Here is a 22,266-nt window from a genome sequence, read left to right on the forward strand (position 1 = left end):
GTGAGAGGAAAATAATGAGTAAAGTGAACAACTCAGCACGGCCATGCCGTTGGGTTTTCTCGAATTCCTTTGATGTGTTTCCTTGCCAGTTGTGTGCATGGAGGAAAATCTCTCCTTTACACCCGTGAGCATTTATCACTCCCATTGTATCTGTGTGACCAGCTCTCTTCCCCATGAGGATTACTTCATCTTCAAATGTCTGTGTTTCTTGTCAGCACTTGATACCATATATATATATATTTTTTTTTTGGGGGGGGCCACACCTGTTTGATGCTCAGGGGTTACTCCTGGCTATGTGCTCAGAAATTGCCCCTGGCTTGGGGGGACCATATGGGACGCTGGGGGATCGAATTGTGGTCATGATCTTTCCTTGGCTAGCGCTTGCAAGGCAGACACCTTACCTCTAGCGCCACCTCGCCGGCCCCTTGATACCATACTTTGTCATGTCTTGAGTCATCCAAATACAATTTCATTTTCAAAGGGGATTTGAAGTCAGGAAGGTAGCTCAGTGGTAGAGCAATACCAGTGTGGAAGGTTCTGGATGGTAAGTCAGCATTTATAGGATTCACTGTTGCTATTATCTCTTTACACTCGAGATTAAGGAGTTATTCATGATTGTTTATATGGGAATTTCTTTGATTTTTCTTTCTTGTCTTTTGGTTTTGGGGCCACACCAGTGCTGTGGTCAGAGCTTACTCCTGGCTCTGTGCTCAGGGATCACTCACTGCTGTCAGTAATTGAGGGATCATATGCAGTGCCAAGGACTAATCCAGGGTCAGTTTTTTGCTAGGCAAATGCCTTAAATCCTGAACTCTCTTTTTCCTGCCCCAGAGATGAATGTTTCTTAGGTTTAGAAGTCACAGACCCTTTGGATGCAGACAGAGTTGTTGGTTTGTTTTGTTTTGTTTTTGTTTTGGGGCCATACCCAGTGACACTCAGGGGTTACTCCTGGCTATGTGCTCAGAAATCGCTCCTGGCTTGGGGGACCATATGGGATGCCAGGAGATCAAATTGCAATCATCCTAGGTTAGTGCATACAAGGCAGACGATGCCCTACTGCTTGTGCCACTGCTCAGGCCCTTGTTTTTTTTTTGTTTTGTTTTTTTTTTTTTGGAGGAGAGGTGTTTGATGTTTGGGCCACACCTGACAGTGTTCAGGGGTTACTCCTGGCTTAGTGCTCAAAAGTTACTCCTCGCAGGCACAGGGTACCATGTGGGATGTTCGGGATCGAGCCCAGGTTGGCCAAATGAAAGGCCAACACCCTATCCACTGTGCTGTTGCTCCAGCCCCCAACAGACTAGCTTTCAATGGCATTTTCTCCACTACCAAAGGGGCTGGATCTGAGTCGGGGTTGGGATGCCCATTTCTCTGGCACACGGAGCTCTGTGTGGGGTCATTCTCGCAGCCTCTTCTCTCCTGGTAGTGCCTCCGAAGCGGTCTCACAGCGGGCCTGCGCCCAGGCTGGAAGGCAGATGACCTCAACCCGGACACAGAGGCCTCTCTCTGCCCTGCCCGGCCCTGCTCCAGATGTGCGTTCATGAGTGCTTGTCTTTGTTTGCAGGGTTTGGGATGCTCTGACGGACAATTACATCCCTTTACTCTCAGAAGACTGGAGGGACCCACACATCGAGGCTCTGCACGACAACAGCTCTGACACTGAGGTACTTCTCTGGGCCCCCCACTTCCCAGGACAGGAGAAGGTGTGTGTTCACATTAGGGAACCATCGAATGAGCGACTTAAACCTCCCCCAAGCCCCCTTGCTAAGAATCAGCAGGAGAAACAGAGGACACATGATCCAGCCCCTCTTAGAGGACCTGAATGACGATCTACACAAAGGGTCAGTGTGGAGAACTTCCCTTGTGGTCTGTGTCCTCCGGCACTTCAAGTTAGAGAGAGCAGGAAAGCCAAGCCAGGCTGCTAATGTTCAGAGAATGGAGGGCTTGCAGAGTGTCACTTCCCATTGGAAATGAATTGCTCAGCTCCATAAGGGAACAGGCTGTTAAGCCTGTGTATTTAGCGTGGGGCCTGACTCCCAGACAGCAAGGGGACCACACCACGAGGAGGGAAATGCTTCTGGAAGCACAACCATGGGGTCTGTGTGACTGCACCGGCCAGAGTGTGATGATAGAGACAGAGCATGTAACTCGGGGAGTTAGGAAAGATGAAGAGGGAAAATAAGAATCTGAGCAAAGTTCTTTTTGAGTTTATCTGCACAGGCTGTCAGGAGGGACCTTTCAGGATCTGCATGGCTCCTGAAATCCCCCTAAGGAAAGCAAGTCATTTGGTGTCTCTGTCCCTCTGAAAGTCAATTTCTACTTTTATTTATTTATTTATTTTTTTAGTTTTTAGTTTTTGGGTTACACCCGGCGTTGCTCAAGGGTTACTCCTGGCTCTATGCTCAGAAATCGCTCCTGGCAGGCTTAGGGGACCATATGGGATGCCAGGATTCAAACCACCATCTTTCTGCATGTAAGGCAAATGCCCTACCTCCATGCTATCTCTCTGGCCCCAATTTCTACCTTTTTGGGGAGGGGGGAACACACCTGGCAGCACTTAGGGGTTACTACTGGCTCTGCACTCAGAAATTTCTCCTGGCATGCGTGGGGGATCATATGCAATGCTGGGGTTGAACCCGGGTCTATCCTGGGTCAGCCACATGCAAGGCAAATACCCAACCACTATGCTATCACTCCTGCCCATCTACTTTTTTTTTAAAAAGGAAGTTTAACTTTTTATTTTATTTATTTGTTTATTTGTTTTTTGGCACACCTGGGGGTGCACAGGGGTTACTCCTGGCTCTGCACTCAGAAATCACTCTTGGTTAACTCAGTAACTATATGGAATGCCAGGGATTGAACTCAAATTGGCTGCATGCAAGGTAAATGCCCTACCCACTGTGCTATTGCTCGGCCCCTAACCTTTTATTTTATTTATTTTTAATGAGGTAGGGTAGTGAGTTCAGCAAAAATAGGACAGGGGTAGATATAATAATCTATTGAATGTTGAATAAAGGATTGGAAACTGATTTCCCCCTCTGGCTGGTATTTCGATAAATCACTGCTCAAAATAGCATAAGCCAAAAAAGAGGTCAGTAGTTGGTGGATGGTTGAAAGGCATCTGTGTATTCTTCAAAACTCTTCTGACAACTAGTGAACCAAATACTCAGAACTCGAGTTATCATTGAGTATGGCGGATGAGACAGGAACTTGGTCCTCACCCTGTTGGCACAGGTGTTGAAGTGTCTGCTTCAGGCCTGTATGGGACCCATTCTCCTTTGCACTGCTTAGATGGATGTGGTTGAGCTCCAGTCCCAAACGCACAGGTAATGGGATAACCCAGTGGTGAGATTCAGTGCTCAGGGCAGGCTGGCTTTGTTCACCTTCCAACTCAGAGACTTTGAGTCTCTGCCCTTCAGAACCACTCTCATCTATTTTCATTTGCAAAGTCTCCTGTGGAGGGTTAATATTCAGGGAAGATGGAGTGACCCAGAAGATGACCTTGAGCTCTGCTCCTTGCAAGATTTCTTTTATCTAGCCCATGGGAAAGGGGCTGGTAACACAAGAGAATGGATGAAAGAGGTTTCATTTCATCCTGTTTTATTATGTGGATTCATTGCTATAGATGAACTCTTGCCTGACCTCCATTTAAACCCAGTTTAAAAAACTTGCAAGATTAGCCAGTACTCCAGTTGCTGCTGGAGGACGTGGCAGCTAAGCCCGGGGCACAGGATGTGTCTCCGACAGTGGCTCCCAGAATCCCCTCTTCGGCTGAAGTTGTTCATTTTGAAGGACCCTTGATGTTCAGCCCCAAATCTGCTCCCCCTTGTCCTTATGTCTTTTCAGCAAATGTGCTAGAAGTTGGTGAAATATCATTCCAAAAGTCAGTCTTTTAAAAGTCAACATTTTAAAGAATGTCAAAGCAAGGAGCACATAGTTGTAAAAGCCAAAGGATGCTTTTTGGGGAAAAAAATGTAAGATTTAACTATAAGCAGCATATCATCTGACTTGTGTTTCCCAGTTACTTGTGTAGCTTTGACTTTGACTGCCAGTTTTCTAAAGAAGACATTTCTACTGAGAGTTCTCTGGTTATTTAAAATGAATGACTCTGGCCCTTAGCATTGAAAAACAGTACCAATTACCTAACAATTTAGGGATATGAAGGCAGAGGGAGGAATAGAATAGTTGGGACTGTCTCTGCTAATTCTGAATGACTTGTACTGGATGGAGTGAATCTGTACATGAGTTACATAAACTTTAATGCTATTATTGTTACCTAGAGTATTGTAAATATAAAGTACAAAGAAATAGAATGAACAGGGGCCGGAGAAATGGCATGGAGGTAAGGCATTTGCCTTGCATGAAGAAGGACAGTGGTTCGAATCCCGGCATCCTATATGGTCCCCAATCCTGCCAGGAGCAATTTCTTTTTTTTTTTTTTTTTTTTTTTTTTGGTTTTTGGGCCACACCCGGTAACACTCAGGGGTTACTCCTGGCTATTCGCTCAGAAGTCGCTCCTGGCTTGGGGGACCATATGGGACACCGGGGGATCGAACCGCGGTCCATCCAAGGCTAGCGCAGGCAAGGCAGGCACCTTACCTCTTGCGCCACCTCCCGGCCCCCAGGAGCAATTTCTGAATGTGGATCCAGGAGTAGCCTCTGAGCGATGCTGGGTGTGACCCAAAAACCAAAAAAAGAAAAAAGAAAAAGAAATAGAATGAACAGTTTTTTTTTTTGTTTTTTTTTTTTTTTGTTTTTTTTTTTTGGTTTTTGGGCCACACCCTGTGACGCTCAGGGGTTACTCCTGGCTATGCGCTCAGAAGTTGCTCCTGGCTTCTTGGGGGACCATATGGGACGCCGGGGGATCGAACCGCGGTCCATCCTAGGCTAGCGCAGGCAAGGCAGGTACCTTACCTCCAGCGCCACCGCCCGGCCCCAGAATGAACAGTTTTGACCATCATCTATTAACCCTAAGCTAGAGAGATACAATCTCACTTTGTTCATCATTTCAAATATTCACATTTAGCTTTTCCATTTCCAATATAGGATGGTCCTCAATGTATAGAGAAATCAATAAATGTAAATGCATTTTCTTCTGAGTCCAATAATGCTTCCTGAGAATATATTTTCTCGGGATCAGAGCATTAGTACAGTGGGTTGGGAATTACTTTGCATTCAGCCAACCAGGTTGGTTCCTGGCATCCATAGGATCCCCAGAGCCCACTAGGACTGATATCTGATACCAATGGGGGCGAACTCGCCAAAAATATTTATTTTTCTCTTGAACAACTCTTTGTTTAACTTGAGTGAAGGGTTATCCTATTTTGACATGCTTGATTACCATTAGATCAGTCACCGCAATTGTCCTCAATTACCCACAGGGGCCATGTTGTAAGATCTTTCAGTGCCTGGGCCCGGAGAGATAGCACAACGGTGTTTGCCTTGCAAGCAGCCGATCCAGGACCAAAGGTGGCTGGTTCGAATCCCGGTGTCCCATATGGTCCCCCGTGCCTCCCAGGAGCTATTTCTGAGCAGACAGCCAGGAGTAACTCCTGAGCAACGCTGGGTGTGGCCCAAACACCAAAAACAAAACAAAACAAAACAAAACAAAACAAAACAAAGATCTTTCAGTGCCTGAAAGCAAACGTTCCTGTCATTCTATCTGCTCTTCTTCCCAGACCTGAAGTTTAATATACTATTGCTCATCATGGGAAGAGCAATGCAGCAACTAGTAACAGAGCAATTCTTTTTTTTTTTTCTTTTTTGGGCCACACCTGATGATGCTCAGGGGTTACTCCTGGTTATGCGCTCAGAAATCACTCCTTGCTTGGGGGACCATATGGGATGCCAGGGGATCAAACCGTGGTGTTTGCAAGGCAAACACCCTACCACTTGTGCCATCGCTCCGGCCCCATAATAAAAGAACAGCTCTAACTGTGGAGGGGAGGAGTTCTAGGACTGTTCTCACATTGTGCATTGGTTGGGGGGGGGTAGCTGAAACCCCGTAACCAAATTCTAGATAGGAGAGAGCCCTATGAATCAAACGCTGAGAGAACGTCACACCTTACAGTTAAATGTAAAATAGCAGATATTCTGGCCAGTTTATTTTTCCAGTCTCTTGTAAAGTCACCCCATTCAATTCCAGGTGAACGAGTCTGAATCAAGGTCACGCATGAAATGATTTAGACCAGGCTAAGGGTGAAACACATGTAGTCTGGCAATCTTCTATCTCATGGAGAGCCAGTTGCCTGCCAGAACCGGCATTTTTATTGAGCACAGAGTACATTTTTATTGAGTACTGCCCCTTTTGGGGCAGTAAAGACAGAGTAAGGACAGGTAACTCAAAGCCAGTCCCGCCCAAGTTTACATGTAAGACAATCTCTGTTTTGGGGTAAAACCAAATTATAAATAAATAGATACAAAGGAACCAGGAATGATCTTAGTTTTGAGTAAAATAAGATATAACTTAACAGTATCTTCCTTCCATCTCTGCTTTTCATTCTCAACATATCCAAAGCCCTGGCCCTGGAGTTCCCTTCCCTCTCTTCTAGGAAGCTCCTGTCTCTGACTGCCACATCTCTAGCTCTCTGTCTATCTCTCTGTCTCTGTCTTTCTGCAGATTCCCTGTTTTGTTAGGAAAATACAGTACATTCTTGAGAAAGAATATACAGAGAATGTTTTTTTTCAGGATGTCTGTACTTAACAGTTTGACTTTCTAGGTAGCTTTCTTTTTTCTTTATTTATTTTTTGAATATTGAGAATTTTTATTTCAAGGCTTTTGAAAATTTTTTTTCCAGGAAATATCAACTTTATTTTAGAAAGTAGCTTTCTTTTGTTGTTGTATCTATTTTATTTATTTATTTATTTTATCACATGCTTTTTTTTTTTTTTTTTTTTTGGTTTTTGGGCCACACCCTGTGACGCTCAGGGGTTACTCCTGGCTATGCGCTCAGAAGTTGCTCCTGGCTTCTTGGGGGACCATATGGGGCACCGGGGGATCGAACCGCGGTCCGTCCTAGGCTAGCGCAGGCAAGGCAGGCACCTTATCTCCAGCGCCACCGCCCGGCCCCTAAGTTTTTTTTTTTTTTTTTTTTTTTGGTTTTTGGGTCACACCCGGCAGTGCTCAGGGGTTATTCCTGGCTCCAGGCTCAGAAATTGCTCCTGGCAGGCACGGGGGGACCATATGGGGCGCCGGGATTCGAACCAATGACCTCCTGCATGAAAGGCAAACGCCTTACCTCCATGCTATCTCTCCGGCGCTTTTTTTTTTTTAATTTATTTTATCACATGCTTTCTCCTGGCTGTACTCAAGAATCATTCTTCGTGGGACTCAGGGTATCATATGAGGTATCAGAAATCAACCTAGGTAGGCTTTATGCTAGCTAAGTGCCCAAAGGGGTGTGCTATCTCTCTAGTCCCCTTGCTTTCTTTTTATAATACCACATATGTTGTATGTAGGAATGACTCCTGACGGTAGCTGGGACCATATGTGTGAGCAGTGAAGTACCTTACCCACTGTCCTATCTCTGGCCCTGTTGCTTCAATTTCTTAATCAGAATTTGGAAGGCATTTGTCTCCTGGTTTACAGTTGCTGTTGAGACACCCCAAATCTATTCTGCTTCTCTCTCTTTTCTGTGTAATTCTGTTTTGTTTCTTTCGTTATTGATATTTTTAGATGACTCAGTGTTGTAAAGGGGTTATTCCTTTTGTTTGTTTTTGTCCACATCTGGCAACACCCAGGGGTTACTTCTGACTTTGCTCAGGAATCGCTCCTCATAGGCTTGGAGGATCTTATGAGATGCTGGGGATCGAACCCAGGTTTGATCAAACCCAGGTAGGTCCTGGTTTGGCCATGTACCAGGCAAAAGCCTTATTCTCTTATTAGTCCAATCCTGTGTGTGTGTGTGTGTGTGTGTTGGCTCTGTACTCAAGGATCATGCCTGGGAGTGCTTGGGAGACCATATGAGATGCTAGGAATGGAATTCAGTCAGCCCTTGCCACTGTCTTTTTTTTTTGTTTGTTTGTTTGTTTCTTTTGTTTTTGGGTCACACCCGGCAGTGCTCAGGGGTCACTCCTGGCTCTAGAAATCGCCCCTGGCAGGCACAGGGGACTATATGGGATGCCAGGATTCAAACCACCATCCTTCTGCCTGAAAGGCAAATGCCTTACCTCCATGCTATCTCTCCAGCCCCCCTTGCCACTGTCTTATTGCTCCAGCTCCAGTTTTGGTTCTTGCTAACAGCTTTAAACATCTTCTCTCTTTCCTTTCTCCTTGGTTGAACCTTTCAGGCATTTTCTTCTTCACACTTGACACTTTATACTTTTGGAGGATGAAGACTCAACTGGGGCATGTTTTCTGGTAGTTTTTTATTTTCTCTGAAGCTGAATTATTTTTGTTTTCTGCCTCTATTGAGGTGATTGTATGATTTCTTCCTTTGTTATTAATGAGATGAATTATTATTCATGAGATGAATTTCATGAATAGGTTTTTTTTTGAATAGTTTTTTAAATAGTAAGTCAACCTTGCATCCTGGCGATAAATCCAACTGAGTGATGACGCATCACTATCTAAGTTTTCTTTGTCCCCCGCATCCTCCCCCACTATTTAAGTTTTATATCTTATTATTCTTTCTCACAGCTTTATTGAAGGAGAACTGGCACACAGTAAGTGACACCTACAAAGAGGTGTCATTTGATAAGTGTCTACAGGAGGGTGACAGGAGGGCGTTAGGAAACTATGGCCACATGCAGACTCCTGGGCCATCCTGTGTCACTCCTTCTTCTCACCCACTAATCTCTAGAGAACCACTTCTCTGCTGTCACTGCTGATTAGTTTACATTTTCTAGAATTTGATATATTCGGGATCATATGGCAAGTGCTTTTATCTTCTGGGCTTTTGAAAGCTCACAGTATGTATTTATTTATTTATTTGGCTTTTTTTTTTTTTTTTTTTTTTTTGGTCACACCTGGCAGTGCTCAGGGGTTACTCCTGGCTCTGCACTCAGGAATCACTCCTGACAGGCTCGGAGGACCATATGGGATGCTGGGGATTGAACCCAGGTCAGCTACGTGTCAGGCAAATGCTCTCCCCATTGTGCAATCGCATCTGCACCATAATCTATATGTCTTTTTTAGTGAAATGCCCATTCATGTATTTTGCTCATTCTTTTGCAGCGGGGATCCCAAGTAGTGCTCAAGGGCCTTTCCCTACATTCTTGGCCAACTGAGCTGGTGATTCAATGAGAGGTCCGAGGATGTGATGGAGCTCAGGTCCATGGCACCAGAGATTGCTTGGGCCACCATGGCACCAGCGCTTGCTTACCCAGAGGCCCCCCAGAACTGCTTTGGGTGTGCTCAGGGAACCATGAGATGCCAGGGACTGAACTAGGCTCAGCTGCATGCAAGGCCAGTGCCTTCGCCTGTACTGTGTTTGGATCCTATTTTTTTCTCTCTCTCTCTCCCTCCTCTCTCCCTTCTTTCCTTGTTATATTTTTTTTGGGGGGGAGGGAGAGAATCCACACCTAGTGTTTCTTCCTATTGTTGCATTCAGGAAACACTCCTGGTGGTTCTTAGGGGACCATATGAGGTGCTAGAATCAAACCCAGATCTCTAGCATGTAAGGCAAATATTGCCTTTTTTTTTTTTTTTTTTTTGGTTTTGGAGCCACACCCAGTGGCACTCAGGGGTTACTCCTGACTCTCTGTTCAGAAATCGCTCCTGGCAGGCATGGTGGACCCTATGGGATGCCGGGATTCGAATCACCGCGGGTCCTGGGTCAGCTGCTTGCAAAGCAAACACCCTACCGCTGTGCTATCTCTCTGGTCCCAAGCCTTATCGTTTTTATTATATCACTGGCCTCCACATTTTGCCCATTTTCTTAGTGGGGTCAATGTGTTCTTATTGAGTTGTTAAAATCCCATTTGTTGTTGGGGCCGGGCGGTGGCGCAAGAGGTAAGGTGCCTGCCTTGCCTGCGCTAGCCTTGGACAGACCACAGTTCGATCCCCTGGCGTCCCATATGGTCCCCCAAGCCAGGAGCAACTTCTGAGCGCATAGCCAGGAGTAACCCCTGAGCGCTACCGGGTGTGGCCCCAAAACCAAAAAAAAAAAAATCCCATTTGTTAAAAGATAAAGTCTAAGAAATATTACAATATTACATATTGTTTAGACTTCTGGGAGTTGTACACATAAGTGAGGGAGGTTCTCTTCCTTTGCACCCCCAGACAAATGTGGAAATGTTTCCTGAACAAAATCAAAGAGAAATCAGGGATACCAAATAGGAAATGGGTTGGAGCTGTCCATTAATAGAACTTACGGAGAAGATGGAAAGGAATTAGTTGATGGCTTATAGCAGGGGCTCGCAAACTTACTGTCCTATCACCCCCTTTTCAGGAAAGAAATGACTCTACACTGCTGGAAACATGTCTTCTTATTCCTTTGGGGGGGGGTGCGCTTCCAGCAATGTCAGGGTTAATTCTGACTCTGCACTCTGGAATTATTCCTAGTAGTGTTCAAGGGACCATATGCAATGCCAGGGATCAGACCTGGGTTTGCTGTCTGAAAGACCAGTACCTCCTACTGAGGTGTGAACAAATTGAGATACTGGGAGGCTTGTTGTAATGGGGGACCCCATGGAGCCTCTCTCAGGTGGTAGACATGGCAGAGATGCGAGCATCTGGGGTTGGCAGCAGAAATAGAAGCACCTTCTGGCACATGAGCTCCTCCAGTAAACCTGCCCAAGCCCAATCCAGGCTGAGTCCAGATGGCAGCGGAGACATACTTAATAGATTTGGGAATGACATCACCCTGGTGTGAGGAGCCAGAGAAGGTGGCACGTTGCCTTGGAAGAGTCTGCTGAGGCCAGGCTCAAAGAAGAAGAGAGACCTGGTGGTACGGAGCTGGGGTGTTCCTGTGAGAGCAGGAAACATGTAGTTGCCAGAGTCTACATGGGCTACTTCAGACACTTTAGACATGGCCCAGAGAGCAAGACAGGCAGAGCAGGCAGGGCACAAAGGTCATGTGGAGATATGCCTCTGCCAGCTTAAGATCTTCAAATCAGATCTCTGACATGGGCAATTGGTTCTGTGGAAGGGTTTGTGCAGAATTTTTTGTTTTGTTTTGTTTTGGGGCCACATCTAGTGATGCTTAGGGGTTACTCCTGGTTCTGCACTCAGAAATCACTCCTGGCTTGGGGGACTATATATGGGACGCTGGGGGATTAAACCAATGTCCAGCCTAGGTAAGCCTCACGCAAGGCAAACACCCTACCACTGTGCCACCGCTCTGGCCCCTTTTGTGCAGACTTCGATCATAAATACCAGACTCTGATGTTTGGAACAGGGGCAGCTAAAGCAGACTTGGACTTCAACAGATGGACTCTTCAGTGGGGTTATGGAGTGTTTCATGGCCAGTGTATTGATATATTGCTATTATTGCTATCTAGTTTGTCCTTCCATTCCTGCATCCAGGTTCTGTGGCCCATTCTAGTAGACTCATTTCTCCCCCCTTCATCCAGGAGATTCCCCGAAATTCCAAGCTCAAGATGCATCTCCTGAGCCTCTCTGAGGGTGCCTGTTTGTGCAGGGGCAACCTACCCCTTAGTGCCCAAGAATAAAAAGCGAAAAAGGCTCAGTCAGTGCTCTGGGCAGAGGTCTGTGGGCTGCCGCTTATCTGGAGGTTATTGATTGACACTGGCACACCCTTGGAGGCTAAGAGACAATGCTGTTCCCGCATTCAGAAGGATGTAGCCACATACCCTTCTTGTTCATATATATATATCTTGTTCATATATATATATATATATCTTTATTTAAGCACTATAATTACAAGCATGTTTGTGGTTGGGTTTCAGTTATAAAAAAATTCTTGGGGTTGGAAAGATAGCATGGAGGTAAGGCGTTTGCCTTGCATGCAGAAAGACAGTGGTTCGAATCCCATGTGGTCCCCCGAGCCTGCCAGGAGCAATTTCTGAGTGTAGAGCCAGGTGTAACCCCTGAGCACAGCTGGGTGTGGCCCAAGAACCAAAAATGAATTCTTGCTGTTCTTAACCATGCTGGGCTGAGCTGTGACTGGTGCTTGAGCCTAGGAAACACGGTCCCTCTGAGTCCTTCTCTAGGTGGATGGCTGGAGTTGCCCTGGGCCTAGGGTGCCAAGAATCTGTTCTGTATCCTCTCCCTCAGATCCACGAAAAAGAGGAAGAGGAGGAGGAGTTCACAGAGAGGAGTGAGCATGACTCTGGTATCAACGAGGAGCCCCTGCTCACTGCTGATCAGGTATGAGCTGCCCTCGTAAGATCTGGGGTGGGGGGGAACTTAGCTGCCCTTGCGAGATCTGGGGACTTGACTTCCTTTGGCAGAGACAGAGTTTAAGAGACCATCATGTGAGGTTGGAGAGATAGCATGGAGGTGGTGTGTTTGCCTTGCATGCAGAAGGATGATGGTTCGAATCCCAGCATCCCATATGGTCCCCCGAGCCTGCCAGGAGTGATTTCTGAGTGTAAAGTCAGGAGTAACCCCTGAGTGCTGTTGGGTGTAACCCAAAAACAAACAAACAAACAAACAAAAAGACAATCATGCAAAGAACAGAAATGCATGTATGGGCAGTGCTGATGGTGTAGAGTGTATTTAATAAGGAAGAACATGTCTCTTTGTGCCTCAGTTTACCACTGGCCATCAGCAGGGATCTGATCCCTGACTCTGGGTTACGTGAGCTCTATTTGGCTCTATTTGCCCGTGGCTGCCTTCCCTTCTGCTTTTGATTGTTCCTGCTATGTCTCTTCCTGCCACTCATGTCCTTCGGTGCAGACACAGAGACAAGAGGCTCACCTACCAGATTTTCTTTTCTTTTCGTTTTTTTCTTTTTTTTTTTTGGCCACACCCGGCGGTGCTCAGGGGTTACTCCTGGCTGTCTGCTCAGAAATAGCTCCTGGCAGGCACGGGGGACCATATGGGACACCGGGATACGAACCAACCACCTTTGGTCCTGGATCGGCTGATTGCAAGGCAAACGCCGTTGTGCTATCTCTCCGGGCCCCACCTGCCAGATTTTCTAAGACAAGAGGTGACAGATGAGGTTCCTAGAGATGGAGGAATTCCTCCTGCTTAATACAAGATTTAAGTTTCTGAGTCTTCTAGAAGGAGTCTGAGAGACACTCGAGTCTCTTTGTAAACTAAAACCAAAAAAAAGAGGGCCAGAGAGATAGTACGGCAAGGCAGCTGCTGGCCTTGCATGCAGCTGATGCAAGTTCAATCCATGGCATTCTGTATTATCCCTTGGGGACTCCAGGAGGGGACCTTGAATGCAGATTCAGGATAAGTTCTGACACAGTTGTGTGTGGTGTAAAAACAAAAACAACCTTTTCTCCCCTTGGGGAAAATAATCGAAATAGAAGTTTTTCTGGGGTCGGACAGATAGCATGGAGGTAAGGCATTTGCCTTGCATGCAGAAGGACAGTGGTTTAAATCCCAGCATCCCATGTGGTCCCCCAAGCCTTCCAGGAGCAATATCTGAGTGTAGAGCCAGGAGTAACCCCTGAGCGCTGCTGGGTGTGACCCCCCCCAAAATAAAAGTTTTTCTGAAAAAAGAGGTTTTAGAACCATAAGATTGGCTTCACTTCAAAAACCTCAGTGTACTGGCATGCATATGGAGTTCAGCAAATGTGAAGAAATTGGATGGGGGAGGTATGGCTCAAAGTGGGAGCACATCTCTGGAAGTGGGAGTCCCTGGTTTCATCAACGAAAAGAACAGACATTGAGTGAGCCATCCTCCATGGAATCCCTCCTGTGGCGCCTCTTCTTGCCTGTCTCCCTTTCCTGCCCATAGTATGAGTACAGAAGTGCCTGCCATCTTCCTTCCCTGCCCACAGCTCATGTACAGACATGCCCACTCGTGTTCCTTTCAGCTGCCGAAGGCAGGTGCCCACTCCGTGCATGGTCTAGCTGGGAACTGGTTCTGTTTGCCCTTCTCCAGACCCGCCTGGCCTTTCAGGATTTTGTTATATTTATTTTCTCTTGTTGCTGGGCAGCATTCACTGCTGTCTAGGTGAATTCTGGAGAAACAACCCTTTTTCTCTAGTCAAAAGGCTCCCTGAGTGAGCAGTGCTGGGAGACTTGGCTTCCGTCTGAACTTTGCATCTTGAGGATGAATGGGCAGAGGCTGGGCGGAGTCACTGTCTCCCACTTAGCTGTAAAGTGCTTGGCAAATCGAAGCAAATATTCCCTTGTAGGGAGCTCTGCTACATTTCCTGCAAGAGCCATTTATTTCCAATAAAGCGCTTTTCACGCAAATGGTGTTCTTGGAAGAGGCTTTGCTTCGAGAAAGTATTTGCAATCTTTTGATCCGATCTATTTTGATTACTCCTCAATATTAATTGAGATAAATAAGGCGGCTTTCAGAATTTATTTGTTTGGGGCCACCCCTGGCATGTGGTGCTGGTGGCGGAACTTGGGGTTGCAGGGATGCAGCTCGAGGCCCTGACTAAGGGGTGTTCCCAGGGCAGGCTGGAAGTTTCCTTCCCTGCAGAGCTGAGAACAGAGCATTTCCTGTGGCCTTTCCTCAGGTGATCGAGGAGATTGAAGAGATGATGCAGAACTCCCCAGACCCTGAGGAGGAAGAGGAAGGCCTTGAGGATGAAGATGGAGGAGAAACCTCCTCCCAGGCTGACTCAGTCCTCCTGCAGGAGATGCAGGCCCTGACACAGACCTTCAACAACAACTGGTCCTACGAAGGTGAGGCCTGAGGGCAGGGGAGCGCCAGGCCACCCCACCTGATGCTGCCTGCAGGCCTCACACATCCGCCAGTCACTGCCCCAAACAAGCCAGGACTGAGGGCCGAGAGAGGAGGCAGCGTTGGGAGGAAAGAGAAGCAGGCAGTTTGAGGGGGGGGAAATGGGCACTTGGGAAAAAATAAAACACTAACCAAAGAACAAGACTAGAGCAGGAGACACAGAGAAATCTGAACCTGCTATTCTGGGGTCACTGCTACTGTGAAGTCACTAGAAATAACTGACAAAGGTCATAGGGTGACAGCTCCTGTGATTCAGAGCTTGTTCATGGTGCCAGACCTTGTTCCAAGACCCTCCTTCCATGCATTGCTTCTTTTTGTGTCACCACTGACCCCAAAAGGGAGCCTTCCCAGGCCAGAGTAACTCCCAAATGACCCTAATTCTTTTTTTTTTTTTTTTTTTTTTTTTTTGGTCTTTGGCGATGTCACTCCTGGCTCTACGCTCATAAATCGCTCCTGGCAGGCTCGGGGACCATATGGGATGCCGGGTTTGAACCACCGTCCTTCTGCATGCAAAGCAAATGCCTTACCTCCATGCTATCTCTTTGGCCCCAAGACCCTAATTCTTGTGGAAATAGAATTCAAGCCAGAATCTTTGTCCAGAAAACCTCTCCAGGAAGCAGAGGAGAAAGATGGTTTAGTGCTTCTTCAATAATAAAACCATTTTTCTCCTCTGCTTCCTGGAGAGGAAGTCTTCCAGGGGCTTGCACAGCTGGAGAGCAGCTTGGACCCCTCATAGCTCCAGTCTTTTTTTTTTTTTTTTTTTGGTTTTTGGGCCACACCCAGTGGTGCTCAGGGGTGACTCCTGGCTGTCTGCTCAGAAATAGCTCCTGGCAGGCACGGGAGACCATATGGGACACCAGGATTCGAACCAACCACCTTTGGTCCTGGATTGGCTACTTTCAAGGCAAACGCCTCTATGCTATCTCTCCGGGCCCTAGGTACTCAGTCTTATGCATTGACTAAGTGAATTTTGTGGTTCAGAGTCTCTCGGCCAGGGAGTCTCAGCTACTTAGCTTTGTTCAAAGAGGAAAACAGCAAACATCAAGCAAAGCTAACAGGTGAAGACACCCTGGCCAATGGGGAAATAGTCTGGAATTTTGGTGCAGACTTAATTAGCTACTAAAATCATCTCCTTGATTGGAAAGGCAGGAAAGGAGCTTCTTTTGTTTTTATTTTGGGACCACACCCCTCGATGCTTAGAGGTTATTCCTGGCTCTGAGCTCATGAGACCATATAGGATGCCAAGGATAGAACCCAGGTCCATCCCTACCTTACCTAGGGTAAGGCAAATACTTACCATCTTAATATCTCTCTGGCCCCCACATATAGCCACTTTCACGTCTGCATTTGCCCTGGGCCTCCTTCCCTCCCTCCAGAGCCACCCAGTGCTCAGGCCATATCTGGGCAAACTGTGGGCTTTCTCCTGCCAGGTGTGCTGTGGGTTTTCTGCACAGGATGGGGACACAGAAGCCAGGGTGCTCTCTCCTGTCAGGGCACCTGAGGAGGCCTGGGCTCAGCCCCGCTCTCCCTCCTCCTTTGCCCACAGGCCCACAGGCCCTCATCCTCTCCTGATCCTCAACTCACTTCCTGGAGGAATGATACAAAGATGAGGGAGAATAGGCAGGAAGGGCTGAGAAAAGCCCCTGTGCCTGAGACCAGAGATAGGACAGCAGGGAGGGCACTTGCCTTGCATGAAGCTGACCTCGTTCCTTCTCCAGCACCTCATATAGTAACCCCGAACATTGCTGTGTGTGGCCCCCCAAGTCAGTGTCCCATAGAGCTGGAACAAGTAACACCAGGAATGGTCCAGGGCCCTCCACACTGCTTGGGAGACCCCCAAGCAATCAACCGAACTGGCCAGCCAGTGAGATCTTTAGCCAAAGACCAATTGGTGTCTGTTGGGTCCCATTTACTCTTTTATTGGTTATTTGTGTATCCTCAAAGAGATCCCAGAATGAGGAATTGATTCCCATCCCTTTATCCCCTTGTGGGGGGAGATCTTGGTAATATTTATCCGCAGCCAATACTCCACACAGACAGGAGGGTTAAGGGGTAAAAGGTTGGGTGAAGAGAGTCCTTTGTCAGCCTACTACCAGCTCCAAAAAACACCTGGAGCCAGCCAGCAAACTCTCCAAAAGACCCTGAACACCTCGCTCCCAAACTATTTATTCCGCTCTCAACAGCGCCCCCACCTGGAAGGTCAAGGTGGGACAACAGGCAAAGAATAATCTATGGAAATGTTTTCATATACAACAGGTCGGGCAAAGGGAAGTGGGAAAAAGAGGCTGCTGAGTCTGACAATGACAGAGCCGTGGCCAAGGCTGGAGCTGATTGAGTGGGGACCGTGAAGCTGCAGAATCATGTGATGCTTAAAAAGATGCATCAAACATTAGAGCTGGGTGCAGGTGGCTGCAACAAAAACAATTGCTGCTTTATGGAAAAGAAAGTTCTGGGCCAGAGAGATGGTACAGAGAGTAGGATGCTTGTCTTGCACACGGCATCCAAGGGATCCACTAGGTGTGATTAAAAAACAAAGCAAACAAATTTAAAAAGAAAACTAATAAAAAAGAAAGTTCTTTGTTTTTGTTTTGGGGCCACACCCGGTGGCACTCAGGGATTGCTCCTGGCAGGCTCAGGGGACTATATGGGATGCCGGGGATGGAATCTTGGTCCATCCTGGGTCTGCTGTATGCAAGGCAAATGCCCTACCATTGTGTTATTGCTCTGGCCCTAGAAAAGAAAGTTCTGAGGCCAGAGCGATAACATTGCGGGTAGTGTGTTTGTCTTGTACGTGACCGACCTGGATTCGATCCATAGCATCCCATATGTTCCCCCAGCATGCCAGGACTAATTCTGAGAGCAGAGCCAGGAGTAACCCCTGAGCACCACCCAAACAAAACAAAAATAAAAGTTCGGGGCAGCCAGAGAGATAGCAGTGGTTGGGCATTTGCCTTGTAAGCAGTCGATCCAGGATGGATGGTGGTTCAAATCGTGGCATCCCATATGGTCCCCCGCTTTTGCCAGGAGCGATTTTTGAGTGCATAGCCAGGAGTAACCCTGAGCACAGCTGGGTGTGACAAAAACAAAATCCCCCAAAACCCAAAAAGTTCTAGGAAGTGGGAAAAGATGCCTACTTGTCCAAAAGCTTCCTTGAAGTGTGTTTCCTCTTCCTCCATTCTCACCGTGTCCCCAGGGGCATGTTCCCCAAATTGCAAAGTCCCTCCTGGACCTGCAGCTGTAGAAAACCAAGAGCCGCATGGTGTCTTGTTTCTGTAGGACTGAGGCACCTGTCAGGCCCGGAGCTGGCGGAGCTGCTGGCGCAGGTAGAAGGCGCCATCCGTGACTTCTCAGAGGAGCTGGTGCAGCAGCTGGCCAGACGGGATGAGCTGGAGTTCGAGAAGGAGGTGAAGAACTCCTTCATCACAGTGCTCCTCGAGGTTCAGGACAAGCAGAAGGAGCAGCGCGAGCTGATGAAGAGGAGGCGGAAAGAGAAAGGACTCAGTCTGCAGAGCGGCCGGATAGACCGAGGCAGCCAGATGCCCCTTAAGGTGCGGGGCAGCGTGAGTGGGTGCCTAGCAGAATGGGGAGGGCAAGATCTCTGTAGGGGGTCACACAGGTCTCGGGCAGTTGACACAGGAGTCCTTGAGGGAGGCCCTTGTACAATGGGGTGAAGGCAGGGGGAGACCTTGCATTGGAGACCCACTCCCAGGCTTTTTGTTTATTTGGTTTGGTTTGGTTTGGTTTGGGGGCCACACCTGGCAGTGCTCAGGGCTTACTCCTGGCTCTGCACTCAGGAATCATGCCTGATACCTGAGCCTCCTGGCAGGCTCGGAGGACCATGTAGGATGCCAGGGATCGAACCCGACTCACCCGTGTGCAAGGCGAATGCCCTTCCTGTCCCCTCTGCTAGTGCTTTGGTCCAGAGACCCACACCCAAGCTTTCACCCTGGCCCTTAAGCACGAGCTGGGAGCTTTGACTGAAGCTGGTTCGAAGCCTCATTGTCTGGCTGGCAGGAGGCGCTTGGCCAGCCCCAGGCTTTGACTCAGCAGAAGCCTAGAGATATGTCTCCTAAATGCCTGAATCTGGGTCCAGTGAGGCCAGCGCGGGTGCATTTTGCAAAAAGCTCCTTAGATAAGGGGAAACTTTCCATCTCCCGCTGTGGGACACTTAGTACCTCCCCTAAGCTGCAGGCATTGTGTCCCCATTGTCCTGCTTTCAGCTCTGAGGAGCCCACGGGTGCAGGCTTCCTCAGAAGTGCCCGCTTTCCCCCCAAGTCTTAAGTCTGCTTGGCCATCAGGGGTGTAGGCTCAGAGCCTGGCATGTTTTGGCCCGTCTGCTTTACGGGCAGATCAAGAACCCAGTGCATGTTCCTCCCCAGCGCTTCAGCATGGAGGGTCTGTCCAGCATCCTGCAGAGTGGCATCCGCCAAACCTTCGGCTCTCCCGGAACTGACAAGCAGGTGAGGGTCTCTCTCTTTCTTCCAAACCCTCACCCATAGAGTGGGGGCTGGGAGGTACTAGACTCAGCCTAATGGATTACCCTGGGCAAGGAGGGCAGCTAAGCCGCCTGCTCGTCGCTTTGCTTTTCTTTGGGGGCCATGTCTGGCAGTGCTCAGGGGCTACTTACTCTTGGCTCAGTGACCGGAGGGGTAAGTAAATGCTGGTGTTGCTTAGGGAAACACGTGGTGCTCTGGGCTCGAACCCAAAGTGTATTCTTTAGCCCATTGAGCCATCAAGGTGAACTTCTGTGAGACCGGACACGGAAGCCCCAGCAGTGGATTTGTAAGTTCAAACTGCATAGGAGGAGGAGGGGTCCAGTTCGTGATGGGTCCCCCAGGCCCCCCACTGAGATTACATCCTCTGACTGATCACCTCACCAGGGTTAGGGTCCCGGTGTCCTCAGAGACCCCTCCTGTCTGTTTTGGCAAGGGGAGGGCTCCTTGCTCTTCCTTGATATCCTTAGGGGTTTCTAGAATCACCCCAAGTCCAGCAGAGGGAGAAAAATCCAACCCTTATTCAGGGGTCCTCAAACTTTTTAAACAGGGGGCCAGTTCATTGTCCCTCAGACCATTGGAGGGTCTGGCTATAGTAAAAACAAAACTTATGAACGAGTTCTTTTTTTTATGAACGAATTCTTATGCACACTGCATATATCTTATTTTGCAATGAAGGAACAAAACAGATACAAATACAATATGTGGCCCTCGGGCCATAGTTTGAGGACCACTGGTAGACCCAGGGATCAGACTGAAATTCTTCACTCAATGAAAAAAAAAAGCTTCCTTTATTTCATCACTGTTGAAACATGTTTACATGTACACTCATTCCCACCAAGTAGAACCTGATCTCCTGATGAGAGGAAAGGAGAGGACTTGGGGGGGGGTGCACAGCTCAGCAGGGAGCCCTGATTTAGCTCCCTAGCACCAGGGTGCTTCCTGGGCACCTTCCCAAGGTGCACCTGGGCTTCCCTGCATCAGGCCCACATTGAAGTGGGACCCTCTTCAGGGAGGAAAGCAAGAATATCTGACCGCCCCCCCCAGGGACTCTGCAGGGTTCCTAAAGTGTGTTAGGGTTCTAAGGCAGAATGGGTGGATTGGTGGGAACGAAGAGGAGTTCCTGGCTACTAAACAGGCTGAAGCCATTATTACTATTTTTTCAAATGTATTTATCTTTTTATTTTTGTTTTGGAGCCACTCCTGGTGGCACTCAGTGGTTCCTTCTGGCTCTGCACTGAGAAATTACTCCTGGCAGGTTCAGGCGACCATATGGGATGCCGGCATAGTCCCTGCTGGTCCTTCACTTCAGTTCATAAATGGGCTGAAGCCCTTGAAGGGACAAACCTTTCAGGAAGGGAGCAGGTTGCAGCTTGCGGTGGGTGCTAGGGGTGTGGGGTTTGGAGAGTTTTGGGGGGCCATGGCAGAGAGAAGCATGGTCTCTGCCTTGGCCTCGGGGAGGGCGCCCTGTGTCAAATACCGCATCCATCTGCCTGTGCATCCATCCATTCATCTGTCTCCTAGTATCTCAACACAGTCATCCCCTATGAGAAGAAGGCCTCGCCGCCATCTGTGGAAGATCTCCAGATGTTGACCAACAGTGAGTCCCCCGGGAGGGGGGGTCCCTCTGAGAAATGCAGCCATGGGCTCACACTGACTCCCTATGGACCATCTGGGAATAGCAGACTCTGGAGAGGAGACACTTGCTTCCTTCCTTTTGGACCCCTGCTTGGCTAAGGGCCACTTCCCTGCTCCCTGCAGGTGCAACCAGAGTTGCAGAGTCCTGAACCCTGCTCCAGCTCACATAAGGGAAGAAGGCTGAGCAAGGGTGAAGGAAGGGGCTGCTTAAAGAAACTGGGGTCACGGCTCTGGAGAACTGTGCCTTCCCGAGATTCTGCCTTTTGGTTCTGCCTGCTCTCTCCTCTTTGACTGAACTTCCCAAGTCTAAACCAGGGACCTCCAAACCAGGGAACCCCATTCCTGGCACTTCCACCTTCTTGGATTGGGCCAGGCCGATTGTCAGTAGATTCTAATTTTCCTCACAGGGAATGGCCCAGGATTTGGCCACTATTCAATGGCAGGTGGTCGTTTCCAACTCTCTGCTTTTGTGCCTTGCTCATGATTCTCTCTCTCTCTCTCTCTCTCTCTCTCTCTCTCTCTCTCTCTCTCTCTCTCTCCCTCTCTCTCTCTCTCTCTCTCTCTCTCTCTCTCTCTCTCTCTCTCTCCCACCCACCCACTTTTTCTCTCCCTCCAGTTCTCTTTGCCATGAAGGAGGATAATGAAAAGGTGCCGACTCTGCTCACAGACTACATTTTAAAAGGTCAGTACCGCTCCTACAGCAGATCCTGGGGGACTGGGGGGCGCTGCTAAAGGTATGCTCTGTGGCTTCACCCAAGTGTCCCAGCCAGGCCAGCTGAGCAGGGGGATGCCCAGCAGGAGATTGTTGCCAGGAGCCTGGGTGGGAGATTCCAGCACCCCACATGCTGCAGGATTCCCATGAGAAGCAGCCACCAGCAGGGTCCCTGTGGTGCCTAGTCTGTGGGGTCTGTGGCCTTTGGCCATTTAATCAGGGGCGGCAGAAAGCCTGAGCATGCCTTGAATGGTTCTCTGGGGATAAAAGACTAACAACAGGGCCAGGGGTTCAGAAACTCCTGCCTTTGTAATTGGAGCTTTTACCATGCAAAGACATTTCAAACACATTTCAAAGCCCAGTGATGGGCAGCTGTTGTGGTGACATCTGTGTGACCCTCTGGGTCTTTGTTAGTTCATGGTTCATCTTGTTTCATCAACCCTCCTACCCCCCCCCCCCCAATTCTCACCTCCATGTTATTTTGAAGTTAATTCCAGTTCTTGTATTTTTCCCCCTCCATCCATAAATACCGAGTAGACATTTTTAAATTTGTTTTGGGGGTCATGCCTGGCACTGTTCAGGGGTTACTCCTGGCTCTGCACTCAGAAATCACTCCTGGCAGGCTCGGGGGACCATATGGGGT

The 22,266-nt window shown here is 48.3% G+C and overlaps 1 protein-coding gene across 1 annotated transcript in view; it reads left to right on the forward strand.

The window, feature by feature from the left end:
• The window catches only part of FEZ1 (fasciculation and elongation protein zeta 1), a 37,535-nt gene that overhangs the window by 14,587 nt on the left and 682 nt on the right, over positions 1-22,266 (forward strand). Inside the window, exons 3-9 of the mRNA XM_049778571.1 lie at positions 1,562-1,661; positions 12,176-12,268; positions 14,554-14,722; positions 18,057-18,328; positions 19,160-19,240; positions 20,798-20,873; positions 21,528-21,593. Of these exons, the coding sequence (XP_049634528.1) occupies positions 1,562-1,661; positions 12,176-12,268; positions 14,554-14,722; positions 18,057-18,328; positions 19,160-19,240; positions 20,798-20,873; positions 21,528-21,593 (857 nt within the window). The remainder of the gene's footprint in view (positions 1-1,561; positions 1,662-12,175; positions 12,269-14,553; positions 14,723-18,056; positions 18,329-19,159; positions 19,241-20,797; positions 20,874-21,527; positions 21,594-22,266) is intronic.

This window comes from Suncus etruscus, chromosome 8 (genome assembly GCF_024139225.1).
Source record: "Suncus etruscus isolate mSunEtr1 chromosome 8, mSunEtr1.pri.cur, whole genome shotgun sequence".
Lineage (NCBI taxonomy): Eukaryota > Metazoa > Chordata > Mammalia > Eulipotyphla > Soricidae > Suncus > Suncus etruscus.